This window comes from Vigna unguiculata, chromosome 5 (genome assembly GCF_004118075.2).
Source record: "Vigna unguiculata cultivar IT97K-499-35 chromosome 5, ASM411807v1, whole genome shotgun sequence".
In the NCBI taxonomy this organism is placed as follows: domain Eukaryota; kingdom Viridiplantae; phylum Streptophyta; class Magnoliopsida; order Fabales; family Fabaceae; genus Vigna; species Vigna unguiculata.
The window spans coordinates 157,110-175,186 of NC_040283.1; the positions used below are offsets into that span (position 1 = coordinate 157,110).

General features: G+C 34.8%; 3 protein-coding genes across 5 annotated transcripts; 2 read left to right on the top strand and 1 right to left on the bottom strand.

Moving 5' to 3' along the window:
• Positions 1-1,944: 1,944 nt before the first annotated feature.
• LOC114185753 (inositol transporter 1-like) lies at positions 1,945-5,149 on the top strand. Its single transcript, XM_028073654.1, has 6 exons — positions 1,945-2,280; positions 2,364-2,434; positions 2,564-2,899; positions 3,064-3,171; positions 3,285-3,470; positions 4,218-5,149. Exons 1-6 carry the CDS (start codon positions 2,133-2,135, stop codon positions 4,863-4,865), a joined length of 1,497 nt encoding a protein of 498 aa, XP_027929455.1. The 5' UTR covers positions 1,945-2,132; the 3' UTR covers positions 4,866-5,149.
• A 1,866-nt stretch (positions 5,150-7,015) lies between these two features.
• LOC114185832 (protein NRT1/ PTR FAMILY 7.1-like) lies at positions 7,016-9,940 on the top strand. The gene is made up of 7 exons (XM_028073766.1): positions 7,016-7,149; positions 7,315-7,318; positions 7,502-7,564; positions 7,866-7,956; positions 8,083-8,300; positions 8,395-8,954; positions 9,064-9,940. The coding sequence occupies exons 1-7, from the start codon at positions 7,016-7,018 to the stop codon at positions 9,914-9,916; spliced, it is 1,923 nt and encodes a 640-aa protein (XP_027929567.1). The 3' UTR covers positions 9,917-9,940.
• Positions 9,941-10,152: 212 nt separating this feature from the next.
• Positions 10,153-17,238, bottom strand: LOC114183279 (putative E3 ubiquitin-protein ligase LIN-1). Of its 3 annotated transcripts, none has more exons than XM_028070234.1 (9): positions 16,861-17,236; positions 15,054-16,727; positions 14,421-14,570; positions 14,267-14,294; positions 13,561-14,176; positions 12,891-13,035; positions 11,774-11,992; positions 11,267-11,573; positions 10,153-10,692 (listed from the first exon to the last, which is right to left on the bottom strand). In XM_028070234.1, the coding sequence occupies exons 2-9, from the start codon at positions 16,704-16,706 to the stop codon at positions 10,574-10,576; spliced, it is 3,237 nt and encodes a 1,078-aa protein (XP_027926035.1). In that variant the 5' UTR covers positions 16,707-16,727; positions 16,861-17,236; the 3' UTR covers positions 10,153-10,573. The 3 variants fall into 3 exon arrangements, with proteins under 3 accessions (XP_027926035.1, XP_027926034.1, XP_027926036.1); XM_028070233.1 differs by having other exon boundaries at positions 14,421-14,573; XM_028070235.1 differs by lacking the exon at positions 10,153-10,692 and having other exon boundaries at positions 11,480-11,573; positions 11,809-11,992; positions 14,421-14,573; positions 16,861-17,238.
• Positions 17,239-18,077: the final 839 nt, after the last annotated feature.

The window sequence follows — 18,077 nt, forward strand, 5'->3', positions numbered from 1 at the left end:
CTTAAATAATTTTACTTATAATAAAATTTTGGAATTACAACCTAAATAATCACAACTACCTTTTTTTTTTAGGAAAATTATTCTTTAACAAATTGATGTTGACAAATTTTGGACAATACACACTTGATAATATATCAATAGATGAAAAAAAAATGTTTGATGAAATTTGGAAAGAAAAGATATAAATTTAGTGTGCCTTAAAAAGTAAATTATGGAATACTTGATAAAAAAAATTGTCAAAATAACATAATCTATCTTATATTTATTTTTAAAAAGTAGTTGCCATTTAAATATATTTTTACCTTCTTTTACTATTGTTCTCCTTAAAAAAGTAAAAGAAAAAAGGTATTAAATGTTTTACTTAAAGTTACTACGACACATTGTTTTGTTTGTCAATGATTAACCATGTGCTTATTGGTCTTGAAAAATACATTCTCTCTCACTTTTAACTTTATTCATTTCATTGTCGAAAGGATATTAAATGATATCTAACAATAATGTTAAATTTATAAGAAATACATACTTATATTTTAAAATATCTTTTAATATAAAAATTTTGGAATATATTTTAAACTTTCTTATTTATATATATATATATATATTATCTTTTCAAAAATATTCCTTATTTAAGAAAGAAAAACCAAAGCATTAATTACTAATAGATAGTAAAGGACAAATAATATGCAGATAATATTCAGATAAGCTTTAAAAATATTTCTATGGGTGTCCATGGAACAAAAATCTATACATTTAACTTTTTAACATCGATGATTTAGCTATATTTAAAAGAAAAAGTAATAATTGTTTATATACTTAATTAAAACTACAAACCTGGTTTATTTTTGTTTTAACCTTACAGTATGCTAATTCTAATCAAGCCTGTTTTGAATTCCTGATCTACACTGTGAAGTAATTGAGATTATAATTAATTAATTTAAGTCTAATTACTTTAGATTTAAGATATAAATAAATTATACAATCAACATTTATTAAGATGAGGATAAGTTTTAATGTTGTTTGCACTTTTGTAGAACTCAATTTTAATGTTTTATATACCAAAACATAATTTTCCTTCATCTTATAATAACGCTTCTAGAACACTCAACAACTTTTTTTGGGAGTACATCTCCTTATTTTTTATTATTTTATATCTCTTTATTTTGGTATCACTTGTATGGTTTTATTTTTTCTTTTTACTTCTTTATCTTTTATTATTTAAAACCCAAACTAAAACATAAACATTTCTTTATACACGACTACTGTGCTAATATTACAGGATTTAATATTTAAATTAAAAATTTCTTTTATAATCTTAAAATTAATCGGTAGTTGGTTATTTTAATGTGACAAAATACTATTCTGGATCAACAAAAAATAGAAAAGCAGCTTGATTCAAAAGTAAATACATTATTAATAATAATAAGCAAATTTATTTATTGTGTATTTTGATTTTATGAATTTATTTTGTGAAAATGAAGAGGTAAAGGTGTGGTAATAGCGAGGGACTGATGGCGTGCCCGTGAGCAAAGCACAAGAAACACCTGAAATGAAATGAAATCAAAACAAAATACGTAACGAAACACACACGTGGCGTAATTTTAACCACAATTTCATTTCCCCAACTTAACCCTATACGAAATTCATAGCTGTTAACATTTTTCAAAGTTTTTCAGCGTAATAAAATGAAGTGAATATATTTATTATAAGTGTAAAGAAACAAAGAAGAGAAAATAATAATTGTAATAATAATGGTAAGGTTTGGGTGGGACCAGGTTTGGCGTACGACGTGGGATGGTCTTACATGGCACGCATTTCTCTTTCTTCGCTTCCATTCATCCCAACCCTACACCTGTCCCAATAATACTTTTGCTCACAAACGCATGCCAATAATATTATTCAATTATCAACAAAACAATTACTAGGGTTTTTTTTTTGTCTGTAGGAAAATAAGAGTACTAAAATATCGCCAGCTGGATCAGTGTGAGTTGGCGGGTGATGAAGAATTGGGGGAAGAAAGAGTGAATTGCAGAAGAATAAGAAGAAAAACAGAGCAAAAAGAAGAAGAAGAAACAGAGCAAAAAGAAGAAGAAGAAACTAAGCAGAGTGAGTTGTTGGTGGTGGGTGAAGCTGAGATGACGATAACCATGCAGTCGACACCTGGGAGCTCTGGATATTTGGATTTGTATCCGGAGCGGAAAATGTCATTCTTCAAAAATCCCTACATTCTCGGCCTCGCTACCGTCGCCGGCATCGGTGGTCTTCTCTTCGGCTACGACACTGGTTTCCTTCACTTCCTCTTCTCTCCGCACCATTTCCCCCATTTTTTCTTCCTTTTCATCTCATCTTCACTCTTTTTCTTCCAGGTGTCATATCGGGCGCACTTTTGTACATTAAAGATGATTTTCAGGAAGTTAGGGACAGTTATTTTCTCCAGGTATCTTCTCTTCTCAACTTCAATCCTTTTCTAAATGGCTTCTCAACTTCAATCCTTTTCTAAATGGATTTCATCTCAACCAAGCTTGAGTCAACTTTTTGCTTACTGTCTTGTGTTGGATCATCCCAGGAAACAATTGTGAGCATGGCGATTGCCGGAGCAATTGTTGGAGCAGCAGCGGGTGGTTGGGTTAATGACGCTTATGGACGGAAGAAGGCCACCCTCTTTGCTGATGTTATTTTTGGCTTAGGAGCAATTATCATGGCTGCTGCCCCAGATCCTTACGTTCTCATACTGGGACGTCTTCTCGTTGGTTTGGGTGTTGGTACAGCTTCGGTCACTGCTCCTGTATATATTGCAGAGGCATCACCCTCCGAAATAAGGGGATCGTTAGTAAGCACAAATGTGCTCATGATAACTGGTGGACAATTTCTTTCCTATCTTGTAAACCTTGCTTTTACAGGGGTCAGTATTCTTTTCTCTGTTGTTGTTACTATTAACAATGAAGGATATAGTTCTCCCATCTTCGGTTTTTCTCCCAAAAGTGTTCTGAAAACGTCCTTCGATCTATCCATATGCTTGCTTTTGGGTGTTATTTCTCACTAACCACCTTATCGAATTATGAGCAGGTTCCTGGGACATGGCGATGGATGCTTGGTGTTTCAGGTGTGCCAGCTGTTATTCAGTTTGTTCTCATGCTCTTCCTTCCTGAATCCCCAAGATGGCTATTTATTAAGGTAAATGGTTGTGTGATTGATTGCTCTTGTCTAGAATTATACCTAAGAAGTCACCTTACCTTCACAAGCTACTAGTTTATGATGCCAGCATATAATTCTATCTTCATGTACAGAATAGGAAAAGTGAAGCCGTTGATGTGCTTTCTAAGATCTATGATGTTGCTCGGTTAGAAGACGAAGTCGATTTCCTAACTGCTCAGTCAGAGCAAGAGCGCCAAAGGAGGAGCAATATCAAATTCTGGGATGTTTTCAAATCAAAAGAAATCCGACTAGCATTCCTTGTTGGTGGCGGACTTCTGGTAATAAAATGTTTTCAAAGAGACTTTTCATGCAAACTTCCTAAAGGACACAAATGCTCTTTTCTGCCATTATATAAGCTAGAAAATTAGAACAATTTTTCTTTGGTAAACATATTTACAAATAATTATAGAATTCGAATGTCTTGCTCAAAACTTTGAAGTTATATGAGCATGTCTTGCTCACATTACTGTAGGGATTGCATATGCAACGATCCTTGTGACACAAGTTAGCATCAAAGTACTTTATGGTCTGCACTTGATTGAAAATTTAGTATTGAATTTGAAATGTTTAGCACTAAAGTTCAGAATCATAAGGTTTGAGGCATTTGAAGAGTTGAATTTGTATTGATGAAACTACTTTCATTTCATGGTTAAGATAATAATACACTCATTGATCTCTATCATGCTGACTCTTTTCACTACTTTCTGTAATGTAACTGTAGAAAATAAGCATAAATAAATTAAGTTTCAGTTTATTTATTTTTTTAATTTCAGCTTTGAATTAGGTTTTCACACTGGTGGTTGTTTTCTTGTTTCCAATTATTGTGTGGCCCTGATTTGGCTTGAATTTTCTGGTTTTATGATTGATAAAAGAAAACCCCAACCCCCCATCTTCCCATGTACTCTGTTTTTAGTGGCGACTAAGTGCATTTTGGAATTGTTTTTTTTTTTTTTGAAATTGAGTATAAGTAACATTAGATTATATATGTATAAAATGTATTCTTATGGCATCCAATGGTTCTGCAGGCTTTTCAGCAGTTCACAGGTATAAACACAGTCATGTATTACAGCCCTACAATTGTCCAAATGGCTGGGTTCCAGGCCAATCAACTGGCCCTTCTCCTATCCCTGATAGTTGCTGGCATGAACGCTGCTGGAACCGTTCTTGGCATTTACCTTATCGACCATGCAGGGCGAAAAAAATTAGCTCTTTGTAGCCTGGCAGGAGTGGCTGTATCATTGATAGTCCTGGCCTTTGCATTTTATAAGCAATCAACATCTTCGAATGGGTTGTATGGATGGCTTGCAGTTGTAGGCTTAGCCTTGTATATCGGCTTTTTCTCGCCAGGAATGGGGCCTGTGCCGTGGACTCTGAGTTCTGAGATATATCCAGAAGAATATCGAGGCATCTGTGGTGGCATGTCAGCTACTGTGTGTTGGGTTTCAAATTTGATCGTCTCCGAGACATTTCTTTCAATTGCGGACGGCATAGGGATTGGTCCTACCTTCCTGATCATATGTGGTATAACTGTGGCTGCTTTTATATTTGTGGTTGTGTATGTTCCTGAGACCAAAGGATTGACATTTGATGAAGTGGAAGTAATATGGAGGGAGAGGGCTTGGGGAAAGAACCCCAACACACACAGCCTTCTTGAGCAGGGAAGTCAATCCTAGGTGTGCTTGGGAGACAGCCTCTTGGCCTAAATACATGATGTATCGTAAAGCATTTTGAGTACAGTTCACATAAACAAATTATGTCTTTTTATATTATATTTTGTTATATTATTTGTGTGTATTCATGTGTCTAATCTTCTCTTGCCTTACCTGAACGGAATATCATATCATCATTTTCTAGAGTTTCACTTTTATTCGATAGCAGTGAGTTAATTTCATGAATATGGTGGCCGATCTTATTCAGTCGTAAAATAAGATTGCAGCCTTGTTCTTATCTGATCTTATACCTTGGCTTACAGGATATTGTTGGGTGATAGGTGTGAGAAGATTAATACCTTTACATGGTTATCTTAATGTGTTATGTACTTATGTTAATCCTCAGTCATTTAATATTTTCTCTGTTGCAGCATTTTAGAGATATAATAACTCTTTCCTTCCATCAGATGTCTTTGTCGAAATTATGGTGATTTATTTTCACAGGCACAATAGTAGCTAACTTGAATGAATGGGTAATATACCTGAAATTGTAACCTTTTCCGGCACAGATATTTGCCATCCCTGATCCGTACCACAATATCTCTGTTACCGACCCTTTACATTTGTTTGTGTGATGAAGCTAGATATTACAAGGATAAACATATCCAAGAACTATTTCTACAATTTGCATGAAAATTGAGTAGAATCATAGACATGCATACATACCTGGACTGTAGAATTATTGATTGTGACAGACATTAGAATTATGGGACCACGATTCATTCATTGCACTGCGACGGGTGGAAGGGAAGGTGACAACCATGGACAAAAGCATCTGCAAATGCGGAATATAAAGATTACAGTAATCACCACTCTCAACTCTGGAGATAAACTTCATTCTCAACAACAAACTAACTTTAATTCCGAACACCTTTCGAAAATTCCTTAGAATGCAACCTAATTAATTTTCCTTTCTGGAAAAATCATTCTCAACTCAACCAAAACAATTACAAGACCGGTTCTCAAATGAAAACTATAACCACAACATTGTCTTATTATTGAAGATTTAGTGTTTACTCTTTTCAATATTTTTTATGATACTATAATATAAATTATATAAGATGTATCTAAAGTATACTTTACTTGTTGAAAAGTGTTTATATATTGAGTTCTATTTTATACACTAAAAAGAGTTCATATATTATAAATTTAAGCTAGATAAAATAAATATTTATTCTAGATATTAGACAATATATTAGAGTAATGTGGGTTTGAAGGGAGGAGTTGCCACGAAGTGGATGTAGTCAATGAATGAATAAGAAGTGGAGAAAAAGTCTATGAAAAGAATAGCATTAAGTGTACGAGAATAAGGCGATTTAGGAGGAGACCACCTTTCAGTTACAACAACAAACACAACTTCTTTTGTGTTATGGTTTTATTTTTTCTTTCTACTTCATCTTTTATTATTTAAAACCTAAATTAAGATATAAACATTTCTTTATACACAACTACTCTGCTAGTATTTCAGGGTTTGACATTTAAATTAAAAATTTATTTCACAAAGTGCGAATTTGGGATAGTGGCAAAAGTTAGTAAAGTACTAGTCTTAAAAGATATAAATTTGAATTTAAAATCTCAAAAGTAATTATTTTAATGTGAAAAAAGGACTAGTCTGCACAAAGAAAACAGAAAAGCAATCTGATTTAAAAATAAATACATGAATTATTGTGTATTTTAATTTTATGAATCTATTTAATGAAAATGAATCACAAAAAGAAGGGTGAAGGTTTGGCTGTGAGCAAAGCACAATCCGAAATCACATGAAATCAAATCATATTACAAGACCGGTTCTTAAGTGAAAACTGTTATTACAATCGTTATTAAGATAAACATCACTAAGTTATAGTGATTTACTTACAGCAACAAATTCATCATATTTTACATCTTAAACCTTCAGTACGCTCGTTCATTCCTTATATATATTGAGCATACAAAGAAGTGGTTAGTGCAGTGCTCATTCAACCTCATGGTCACTGCATTGCAGTATTGGTAATCATTGTTAGGCAGCTTTTGAGTGTGAGATTTTAGGAAAAGAAAAAAGATTGTATTAGTTGTATGCATGAGAGTTTAGATATACAGAAAGAAGTAGTGACATCCTTGATTCTGAACCATAAATGACAAAAAGTTTTAACCTGGCAGACTTTCCGGGAACATTTGCCTTAGTAGCTTCTACTTGCTCTTCCCCTTCACCGGAATTTGACACTATTCCTGAAGAGTTCGTTATTTCTGTCACCAAGTTCCGCAAAAGGTTACACTTTCTATTTATTTGTTTATTTATTTACTATTCATCACAGCACAACAACAACTTTTTCTTTTTATTACTATCTCGTAACACTGTATCAGAAATTATCATCCATGATACCTTTTTCTTGTTATGTTATTACTGTTGATAAGTATTATTCTGATTGATCAGCTCAGTAAGCTGAGGGAGAAATTTGTGGCAGTGTGTTGTATTATATGTAGAACTTAACGTGTTTCAACATTTCAGTGTTACCTGTTCCTATATTCTAGACTTGAATCATTATGTTTTCTCTCCCTCCGTCATTGTCCATGCCAATAATGGTGCTCACTTGTTTTAAACAGAGTTTTTCATGCCGCAGATGGAACCGGAAATCACCGATTCACACACTGCGCACTCCACCGGCAATGTTGACGCAATCGAGGTCAGTTATTCTTAGTCGATCAGGTTTAGTTTGGGTTTCATTAAAAAAAAAAAGTGAATGGGTTCTCTGTGTTGATGTTAAGTAGAAAGCAATTATACAAGCAATTTATGATCTGCATAAATATTTCATGTCACAGCTGAAATTGGGAAATAATACACATACCAATAATATCATAGATAGGTGGATAGGAAGGCTGAATTCTTTTGTTGAATGGAAAAAGAGTTGTAAACTAAATTTGTTATTTTATTTATGTATAATGTGCTTGCTTTCTTTCTTTCTTTATTTTTTTTTTTAAAAGCAGGTGACAGGAGAAAATGATGGCCACAGAGAGCAGTCACCTACAAATGGTAGAGAGAGCAAAGGAGGGTGGAACACTGTATTTATCTTGCTAGGTACTGAAAAATAATGAGTTAATTCATTCGTAAACCACTTTCTACTTTTGAAAAATCAGAAATGAATGGCAACACATAAGTAAGTTGGATACAACATGTTTTGGTTTGACATTGTACTGAATGCAGCGAATCAAGCATTGGCCACACTAGCTTTCTTTGGAGTTGGAGTAAACTTGGTTTTGTTTCTGACTCGAGTCCTTCGCCAAGACATTGTTGATGCTGCTAACAATGTGAGCAAGTGGACCGGAACCGTTTACATATTCTCACTGATTGGAGCTTTTCTCAGTGATTCTTACTGGGGCCGATATTTAACTTGCTCAATCTTTCAGATCATTTTTATTCTGGTACTGTATTGTGTTGAATTCATCTTACGTCTTACTATAACCAACAAATAAGTAATAGTACAAAATTATAAATATGCATGTTGAACATGAACAGGGCTTGGGGATGTTGTCCCTGACTTCTTGGCGATTTTTAATCAAACCAGCTGGTTGTGGCAGTGAAGAAACAAAATGCAGGGAAGCATCATCAGTGGGTGTTGGCGTGTTCTACTTATCCATATATCTAGTGGCATTTGGATATGGAGGGCACCAACCCACCTTAGCAACCTTTGGCGCAGATCAATTCGATGAGAAGAAGAAAAACCACAAGGAAAACAGAGATGCTTACTTCGGTTATTTTTACTTTGCCCTCAACGTTGGATCTTTGTTCTCCAACACTGTATTAGTATACTTTGAGGATACAGGGATGTGGACACTAGGTTTCTTAGTATCCTTGGGCTCAGCTATCATTGCTTTTCTTTTATACTTGGCAGGATTTAGAAAATATAGATATGTAAAGGCATACGGGAATCCGGTTATAAGGGTAGTTCAGGTGTTTGTGGCTGCTTTTAAAAAGTTTAAGGTTAAAGCAGGCAATGAAGACCAACTTTATGAGGTTGATGGTCCAGAGTCTGCCATAAAAGGAAGTAGAAAGATTATGCACAGCAACGATTTCAGGTAACAGAAAACAACCAGCTATTTTTATTGTATTCATTTCAGTACTTGGTTGTGTGGAATTGAAACTTTTACATCCTTGGCTTGGCTCATGTTCGTTGATGTTGAGCAGATTCATGGACAAGGCAGCAACGATAACGGAGAGAGATAGAGATGATCTCAAGAATCACTGGCGGCTTTGTACTGTAACTCAAGTTGAAGAAGCCAAGTGTGTGATGAGAATGCTACCAGTTTGGCTGTGTACTATAATCTATTCGGTCGTGTTTACACAAATGGCTTCTCTTTTTGTGGAGCAAGGGGATGTGATGAACAACAAGGTTGGAAAATTCCACTTGCCAGCAGCCACCATGTCAGTGTTTGATATCTGCAGTGTCCTTGTATGCACTGGAATTTATCGCTATATCTTAGTTCCTCTGGTTGGAAAACTCAGTGGCTATCCTGGGGGACTAACTGAACTTCAAAGAATGGGAGTTGGTCTAATTATTGGAATGCTTTCTATGGTTGCAGCTGGTGTGACAGAGTTTGCAAGACTGAAGCAAGTTATACCTGGGGAAAAGGCTAGTTCTTTGAGTATACTATGGCAAATCCCGCAGTATGTTCTAGTTGGTGCTTCAGAAGTCTTCATGTATGTGGGTCAGTTGGAGTTTTTCAACGGGCAAGCCCCAGATGGCATAAAAAGCTTTGGGAGCTCACTTTGCATGGCATCAATTTCCCTTGGAAACTATGTGAGTAGCATGCTGGTGTACATGGTCATGGAAGTCACTGAAAGAGGAGAGAAACCAGGATGGATTCCCAATAACTTGAACGTGGGACACATGGATAGGTTTTTCTTCCTCGTTGCAATACTAACTGCTCTTGACTTTGTGCTCTATTTATTCTGTGCTCGCTGGTATAAGAGCATCAAGATTGAAGAAGGTGACGATAAAAACCAAGAGGACCAGCAGGAAAATATAAGTAGAGTTTGATTAAGTTCTTCATTTTTTTCATTTCTTTTCTAGGCATTTGTTTATCTAGGTCATTTTAATAAGGATGATTCCTTAGAGTGACACAAAGCATGACCATCTCAATTTGGGAAAGAATTCACAAAATAAAGGTGGAATGAGTGCTTTCTTGATAATATTAGAGCTTTGGTTTAGACAGTTTACATTTGGCATTTATATTTAAGCTACAATATGAACAACTGAAAATGTTTCATAGAATATAAATCAACATAGTAAGCATTCTTTGTTTCTATGTAATGGTTTTGAACTTTGAAGCCAGTCCACATGTGAGAGAGGATCAAACTATAAATTCCCAACTCATTTTTCAACTCCTCTTAACAATGCATCATTCTGACACCATTCTTTATGGTGTGAAGCATGTCTCATTCACAAATTTTCGAAATTTTCTATCCCTACACAACCAACACAAATCATGTGGTTATCCAGTCGGATAAAACATAAAGAAGTTAAGGAGATCCATTTACATTTTTTTCTAGATAAAAATAAACCATGTGGAGGCATTTTCTTTTGGAAAGAGTCTGCCAAAGACATATATACAGCAAAAACTTTCTAACAAGAAAGCTGAACTGCATCAAAATTTGAACTTCAGAAACGAGGAGACGAGTATCTGTTTCTTGAACACTACAAATTCTCTCTAGAAACAGTGGCATGCAGTTGTTTTGCAGTGCATGTTATCTCAGCAAGTCCATGAAAAAGGGGGGCAACATCTTCTGCCATAGTCTTCAAAAGCGTTTTGCATTCTGTTAAAACAATTTACAATGTCTTAAACAGCACAACACAAATTTGCACGCCAATGCAGTTGAATTGGTTATCTAACTAAAATCAACACAACAAAGAATTATTATATGAGAAATTCGGAAAATGGTATGAACTTGCATGATATGAACTTGGCAGATGATTCTACAACAAATAGTTATGCAAAAATGTAGTGTAAAATATTAACTAGTCTAGCTCAACTGAAAGGTCCTAGAAGGACAACTTTATGAAATTTCATTTCCATTATTAAGAAAGAAGAAACGGCATTCTTGATAGGCATCCACACACACAGAGGGTTATTTGAAAACTTTGAAGTGCAAAAGCTTTCACAAAAGTTATTTTTAGAACCTAATTTTTTTAATTTAAGAACCCAAATGAAAAAATATTTTAGTGATCCATTCGGAAATCAAAGACCTATTTACTAATTTAACATTTTTCATTACATCCCATGCCTATCATGTCTTTTCCATCACATTTTAACATCTTAAACGTAACTGCCTTCAATAATTTCAAAAATGGAAAGATTTTAAACAAAAAAAGGTGCAGAAAATGGTGAACCTGATATTTTACTGAAATTAAGCAAAGACAAAGAAGCCAGAGCCCTGAGCTCAAGTTCTCCATTTTCCAAGATTCGTTTCAACTGAGAGATGATGAATGAGAAGGACGGAAGAGGCAATCCAGCACCAAATAGTGTAGATAGTGAAGAGCTCAACCATGTCACAGTTATTAGACACGCCCTCACCAAATCTATGTGCTTACAATCTAAACATCTGGATAAGCTCTTCAAAAATGGGCCTTCTCCATCACCAATCAACGACTCTAACAGCTTCTTTAGCAACTCTTCAACCCTTTTCTCTTCATCTTCCTATGATTGTCAGTGATTTATCAGCCAAGATACATTCAGTGCACAAAAAGTTTATTAAGGCACTGAACTGGGGACTAACTAGTGTAAAGTGTAACATCTTGCTTTTTCTATGTTCTTTTGAGTTTCAATTGAATTTTTTTGGGAAAATGACAAGGTATACTAATTGTGTCGTTCATATGTTAAACAATGTTTTGTCTTACCAATGAAATGTTGAGTCGTTCATCATGATTATAACCTGCTTGTTTTAAGATGCTAGTCTTGGTTGGTATCTTTCCGGTAGAAGAAAAATGGCCACACAAGATTAGAAGTGCTCTGCAACACTTTTCTCGGGCCTTTTCATCGTTTAAGCTGCCATCAAGTGCCTCTGCAATGGCATTCACAGCCACCTCTCTGTATGCGCTAAACCTTTGCGGCTCAACCTGCAGTGCAAATTTGCTCTAGTCTATAAGTGTGCAAGGCAAAAACTGATTTTCTTTTATCACTTAATTTAAGAAAAAATTATGCACAAAAGAGTTCAGAAGAGGGCTAAATATTGGAGGCAAAGGTTGATAGTGAAGAAAAATGCATGATTTTGGGTTAGGTTAGGATTGCATATTCCAAGTGATGGTAAGCACATTGAATAAGAAGAGAGTAAGCATGAATATTCCAAGTGATTGTTCTATTACCAATATCTGACTTTATTTACATCTTTTCCTACAGAAGTTGCAGAGAAGTTCAAATGCAGCAGAATCCCTTAAATGCATTGAAACACAAGGATGGAATGAAAAGTTTCCAGACACAAATTATACGTTACAAGTGATTAAAGGTAATCATTTTATATGTAAATGCACAATCTACAGTATGCTGTTATCAACTACAATTATATATGTCCAGATTTAGAGGCAGTAAATTATGTACTAAAACTGAATACTGTTCATTGCTTTTCCTAATTTAATTTCTACAATTAGTTCAATACAAAAGGTGTGTTGAAATAAGGGAAGTTTTGACAAGTAGAGGGTGCACTTTAGAGGGTAAAGTTCATAGATTTATAATCTTTGATTGGAAATTCAGCTGTTAAGATTTAGTCATTGTGATAAAACACAGGTAAAATTTAAGAAAATCAATATAAATCGTTGATTTTTCAGTGAATGGTTATAACTCTTGACTTTACCTTCCAAAGTTCACCTGTCAAGTTAGAGGAGTCATTTGTTAGTTCTGTTAGATTACTTCATTCACCTTTCATCTTAAAGCAGCTGAGATTATTTCTAATGATTATACAAGAAAATAGACACGAAAGGATTAAACTAGGAACACTGGGGTAACTTTACTTGAGCATACCAGCAGATCAAAGTGTAACAAAAGGACAGCAATCAGGGGCTTTTCAAATGGAGAAGAATTCTCGAGGTACATGAGCAGAATATGCATTATAGTAACTACTTTTTCACCCGCCAAGCCACTTATGAATGATGTAACATCCTTTCTCCTACAAAAAAGTAATCGAGTAATTAATATTTCAAGGGTAGTATATATTAAATGTCCTTAACAATTTTTTTCTGGAAATTTACAATATGCTGATAAATAACCAGCCAAAATGATCCTATTAGTTATCAAAACCATAATAGAATCTCTTTTTTAACTATTTAAAGCACGATATTATTCTTATTCAAGTGGTTTAAATTATTCATCCTAGTTGTCTTCAGTCTTTTAAACCACTTCTAGCGTAAAATATTGCTTACCTTTAGCACAATGTTGTTCTAAGTTTGTACTCAGTTAGCTTCTCAAGACAATGATGCTAGGTGTTATAAATCCAATTTTAGACCTTCGTTCAACAATTTAAACACCTTTAACGTATTCATTTTTAACACTCAATTTGGACATTTAAGATTGCTGCAAACTATTTTTGCTGTAATTCAGATAAGTTTAGACAAGAGTGGGAGTTTCTATCATCGAAATGGTAGACAATTACATCAAAATATGTAATTGAGTATACAAAATTGATAAGGTTCACCTCTTCATTGATAAAAGTTCAATAAGGAATAGTATTGCATTTGTTGTTGGGGTAACCTCCGTGCTGTGAAGAAGCTCAAGAAGACACTTTCTGTTAACATTCCTTGCTATCTTATATATGCAACCAGAGTCTACTTGAATACAATTTAGCAAGAGTGACACCACTTGTGACTTTTCTTCCACATTTCCCTGTTCAAACCTTCTAAAGAGAAATGGAAGAAATCCTAAAGACATGAGATGCTTAACATAAGTTGATTTCTCTTCTGCTTTCAAAGAGGAGAAAAGACTCTCTAACTTGAAAACAGCAGCCTCATCCCCTTCTTTCAACTTGAGATCCTCTGAGTTCTCCACTCTTTGGGAAGCAAGACCAAGAAGATAATCAAAACGTTCTGACCTCCAATTATCAATCAAACGCTTCAAAATAAGGTTGGTAAATGGAATGGCCATGCATTCCAAAGCAATTCCTGTTACAGGGCATGTTCTATTTCCCTTTTCAAACCATGCTTTGATGGCCTCTCTTTCAAAGGTTTGACCTGTCTCTAGGGTGACCGGTTCCTCAAAGAGATTTCCAGTAAGAGAACAGATAAATTCCCGTGGAGTGCTTGGAAAATCTGATCCTGCACCAATATGTTCATGTACAATCCAATTTTTAATAGAATATGCTATCTGAAGGAAGGTACATCAGTCAAACATGTGATTTTTCTCACCTTGAAGAGCATAACTTGTCTTATTTGGCTGCACTTGAAAGATTAAAAATTAGAGAAGGAGATCAGATGTATAAAGTCATAAACACTACATACACAGTGAAACAGTAGTAAAACTGAAAGATTATGCTTCACATTTCCAAAACAAATGTTTCACCTTTTTAAGACCAAGTTCATTTGCTTTTTCATATGGTACAGCATCAACAATGCGATTGTTTAAATTAGTTTGCATAGGGAAAGAGTTATTAATTTCATCACTGACATTCCTTTTCCTCCATTCTTCTGTAGCTGCCATTGAATTTCCTTTCTGCTGTCACATGTCGATGATATATAACATAAGTGAGATGTAAAGCAAAAACAGAAACACGTATGTTAATGCCATTCAAAGAATAAAACAGTTTTTGTAAATTATATACGGTGATTCACTCCTCAACCTATATGACTCAAAATCTACAAAGGTAATGATTCCAAACTAAAACACCAATGATACAATTTCAGAAATATACTATTCAGACTTTGGTATATAAGGTACTGAAGAGGACTCGAGGTAACGTGATAAAAGAGTAATCTACTACAGTGATGCAGATCAAAGGATGAGATGAAAACAGGAGAGGGAGACTACCTAAAAGAATTTATGGTAAAATTGTTTTCAGTTAAGGAACAGTGAATGAATCAACTGGTTTACCCTGTTCAAAGAATAGTAATGAATAATAACTTTACCTACTGACATAATTAACCCTTGCTTGTGATTTTCCAAGGTAAAAATATACGGAAAACAGAAATATCTTACAGGTTTGATTGTATCAATAGCTACACCTTGAGAGAAACCTTCAATATCTTGATCTGTAAATTTAACAGTTTCAGATTCATATGTTAATGTCTGTTTAACAAATGTTGAACCGTAAGAGCCTTTCACGCAGTTGTCTTGGTTACCATCATCCTCAACATCTTTTACTTGGTAAACTCCTGGTCTTCTAAAGCTACCAAACATAGAATCATACAGTTTCTTGCTGACCATTGGCTGTGGTGAGAATGGGTCAATGGAGCTAGCAGACTCAAAAGAATGACCAAGTGAACCTCCCTCTTCACTTCCTGAGACAGAAACTGATGGAATGCCAATTGAAGGAACTGTTGGAGATTCCACTCCTTCAGTAAGCCAATCTTTGTAATATACAGCAAATATATGAGTTCCAGAATCCAAATGCTCATTATACACTTCTTGAAGAAGTTTTAGCCTTCTTGTTTTGTTTGGTGTGTCTACTAGAACTCCTTCTTCCTTCTTGTACCATGCCTTCAAATGAGAAAGTTGTGGAGAAAATAGATGTTTCCACAGTTCAGGCAACAACATCGTCCGTGCCTGAAAGGGTGAATCACAAAACACTTGCAAGAGATGCTTTGCTGACACCTTATTTTTTTTCTGCATCATGTATACCACACTGAGGTAAAGATGAGCACATGCTGACAACTTATAATTCGGAATCCCACACGTACACTCGTATTTCAAATCATTTAAACTCAAACCTGTAATGATACTTAGCTGCATCGTTGTTCTTTTCAGATACATGGCAGATACAGGTTCCTCCACGGATTGTTCAATGGCCTCAATTGCTTGCTCAAGACTTCTTATGACTTTGGTCTGAGTAATTTTCTCTTCTTTCAGTTCAACAAAATTCAAGGAAGAGAAACATCTGTGATGCAATGTAGACCGAAAATCCTCATCTTTTGGAAAACGCTTTATATACCCATTTAGAATGGAAACTACGGCTTGAACAGCTACTTCATCAAGAGCAAGACTAGAAGCTACTTGCAGGGCAAGATTGCTACTTTTGTTCCTGCTGCTGTATTCAAAGCTCTTCTGGGGATTTATTTTCTTTCCAGTTTCGCTCGAATGTCTACGCGTGTGTATGCTGGAACTTCTGCTTTGCACCTTTGCATCCTTGACAGGCTTTTTCCCCCATTTTTTTTCCTCCACAAGTTCATGGAAATTATTTTCTTTGCCTCCTTTTGAAGACACTTCTTTTGAATAAGTATCTTCAAATCTGCTAGCGTCTTGTTCAATCACCTCAGTGATTTCATCCCTTGGCATGTATTCTGACGATTTGGTAGGAACTTCTTCACTTGAATCAGTATCTCCAGAAGAATTTTTCTCGGCTTCAACCTTCAACCGTTCATCCACTTCTCTCAAAATAACATTATCCCTTGATCTTGGGTTCTTTGCGGTATGAGTGTCGGTTTTCAAACGCCCACTTGTAATCTGATATCTTGAGGCATCAGACTTTTGTCTCTGCGGTCGAATTCTTTCACTTGATACACAAAGTCTACCTTCCATAGAGTAAAGAGGTTCACTTGAAGCACCATAGTGGAAGGAGGATCTAGACCTTGGCACTCTTCTGATTCCTTTGAACCCCTCCTCTGCAAGAAGCTCTTCCAAAGATGAAGCCATTTATGTATGCCCTCTCCGCCACTATTAAAGGTAAGAATCAGAAACATTCAAAGCGAATCATGCTTATCAACTAGAAAACCAGCAGGAACTGAAAAAGAATAATCAGAACAACCATCAAACATTTAAATATGCATGCAAAGCAATAACAGGTTACCTGAGTTTTCTCTCTTTTTTGTTATTTGCCTTTGTTGATTTTGGTTTTAAACAGCTTAAGAATCAGACTTTTTCAACAAGCATCACCAACTGAACGAATGAGCCTAACACCACCGGTTCTTGTCATATTAAAACCGGCTATGCATACAAAGTTCATAAGAATAGACAAATATGAACGAATACGAACAAATTAAGGAGAACGATAGAGATGTTGACTGGTGAAAGGCCATGAATATGAAACATAAATATACATGGACATTAAGAGTTCAAACAAGTTGATTTATTAAAAACAAAGTAAGAAAGAACAACATTTGGCAACACGAGTCCAGTGGACAAGTGAAAGGCGACAAATGAGAGAATGAGAAGAGTTTTGAGTGTCTGACATTTGAATGTTTCAATTCAAGAACGGTAGACATTGTCTTTCCTTTTACCAATGCAGGCCTTTTTGTTGCCTTGACAACATCATATTCTTTCATAATATTAAGCACTATCTCCAATTGGACTGCCACATTTTCCGGTCCCACCAAACTGCTTTTATCTTTCCACACTCTGTCTACTTTCCAATTGGAAACATCAATCTCACAAGAAACATGATACACCAACAAAGTACGGCTCAGTCGTCTCCCAACAATTGTCTTCTACTATCCAAAGACAAAATCCTCAGTGTTCACGAAAAAAGGGAAATCATTGTGTTAAAAAAGTATTTCAAATACACACCATAAAGGAAGTAGTCATTATAAAACATGCAAAGCTATAATCTTTCTTTCTAGAATGATTCTTGTTCTTTTTACTTAGATGTTTTAGTATGTTTGGTTCTGGCATGAGCTTCTCTAAGTTCATTGGACTAGAGACTTATTCCAGCTGCAATAATGTGACGATAGTAGCTTACTTCAAAAATATTTATACTCTATCTTTTGCAATGGTTTAAATTATATTGACATCTTTTATTTGTTACATTAAGCTCCTTAATTGTTTGAAAAATATTAAGGAAAGTATGTCAAAAGTAAAAGAAAAAAAGTATTTATTGTGAAATCATAGTGTAACTTATTTTTACTAAATATGTCTCTTTTAATTGGATAAAATAACCTTTTAATCATTGGCTGGTATCTTTTTTTTATATGGACAAATATTAGTTCTAATGAGAAAAGTTTTTTTTTACATGCATATATATACTAATGTGTTAAAAGAAAAGGGTTATATGCATAAATCTTGAAATTG

What these genes read in the sequence shown, in the direction of transcription:
- LOC114185753 (XM_028073654.1), top strand. Translation starts at nt 2,133, where the DNA reads ATGACGATAACCATGCAGTCGACACCTGGGAGCTCTGGATATTTGGAT. An exon ending in GGGACAGTTATTTTCTCCAG is followed by an intron (nt 2,435 to 2,563) that starts GTATCTTCTCTT and finishes GGATCATCCCAG; the next exon opens with GAAACAATTGTGAGCATGGC. An exon ending in CAAGATGGCTATTTATTAAG is followed by an intron (nt 3,172 to 3,284) that starts GTAAATGGTTGT and finishes CTTCATGTACAG; the next exon opens with AATAGGAAAAGTGAAGCCGT.
- LOC114185832 (XM_028073766.1), top strand. Translation starts at nt 7,016, where the DNA reads ATGACAAAAAGTTTTAACCTGGCAGACTTTCCGGGAACATTTGCCTTA. An exon ending in GCAATGTTGACGCAATCGAG is followed by an intron (nt 7,565 to 7,865) that starts GTCAGTTATTCT and finishes TTTTAAAAGCAG; the next exon opens with GTGACAGGAGAAAATGATGG. An exon ending in CACTGTATTTATCTTGCTAG is followed by an intron (nt 7,957 to 8,082) that starts GTACTGAAAAAT and finishes TACTGAATGCAG; the next exon opens with CGAATCAAGCATTGGCCACA.
- LOC114183279 (XM_028070233.1), bottom strand. Translation starts at nt 16,706, where the DNA reads ATGGCTTCATCTTTGGAAGAGCTTCTTGCAGAGGAGGGGTTCAAAGGA. An exon ending in GAACTTTTATCAATGAAGAG is followed by an intron (nt 13,036 to 13,560) that starts GTGAACCTTATC and finishes ACTTTTTTGTAG; the next exon opens with GAGAAAGGATGTTACATCAT. An exon ending in AACGACTCAACATTTCATTG is followed by an intron (nt 11,574 to 11,773) that starts GTAAGACAAAAC and finishes TGACAATCATAG; the next exon opens with GAAGATGAAGAGAAAAGGGT.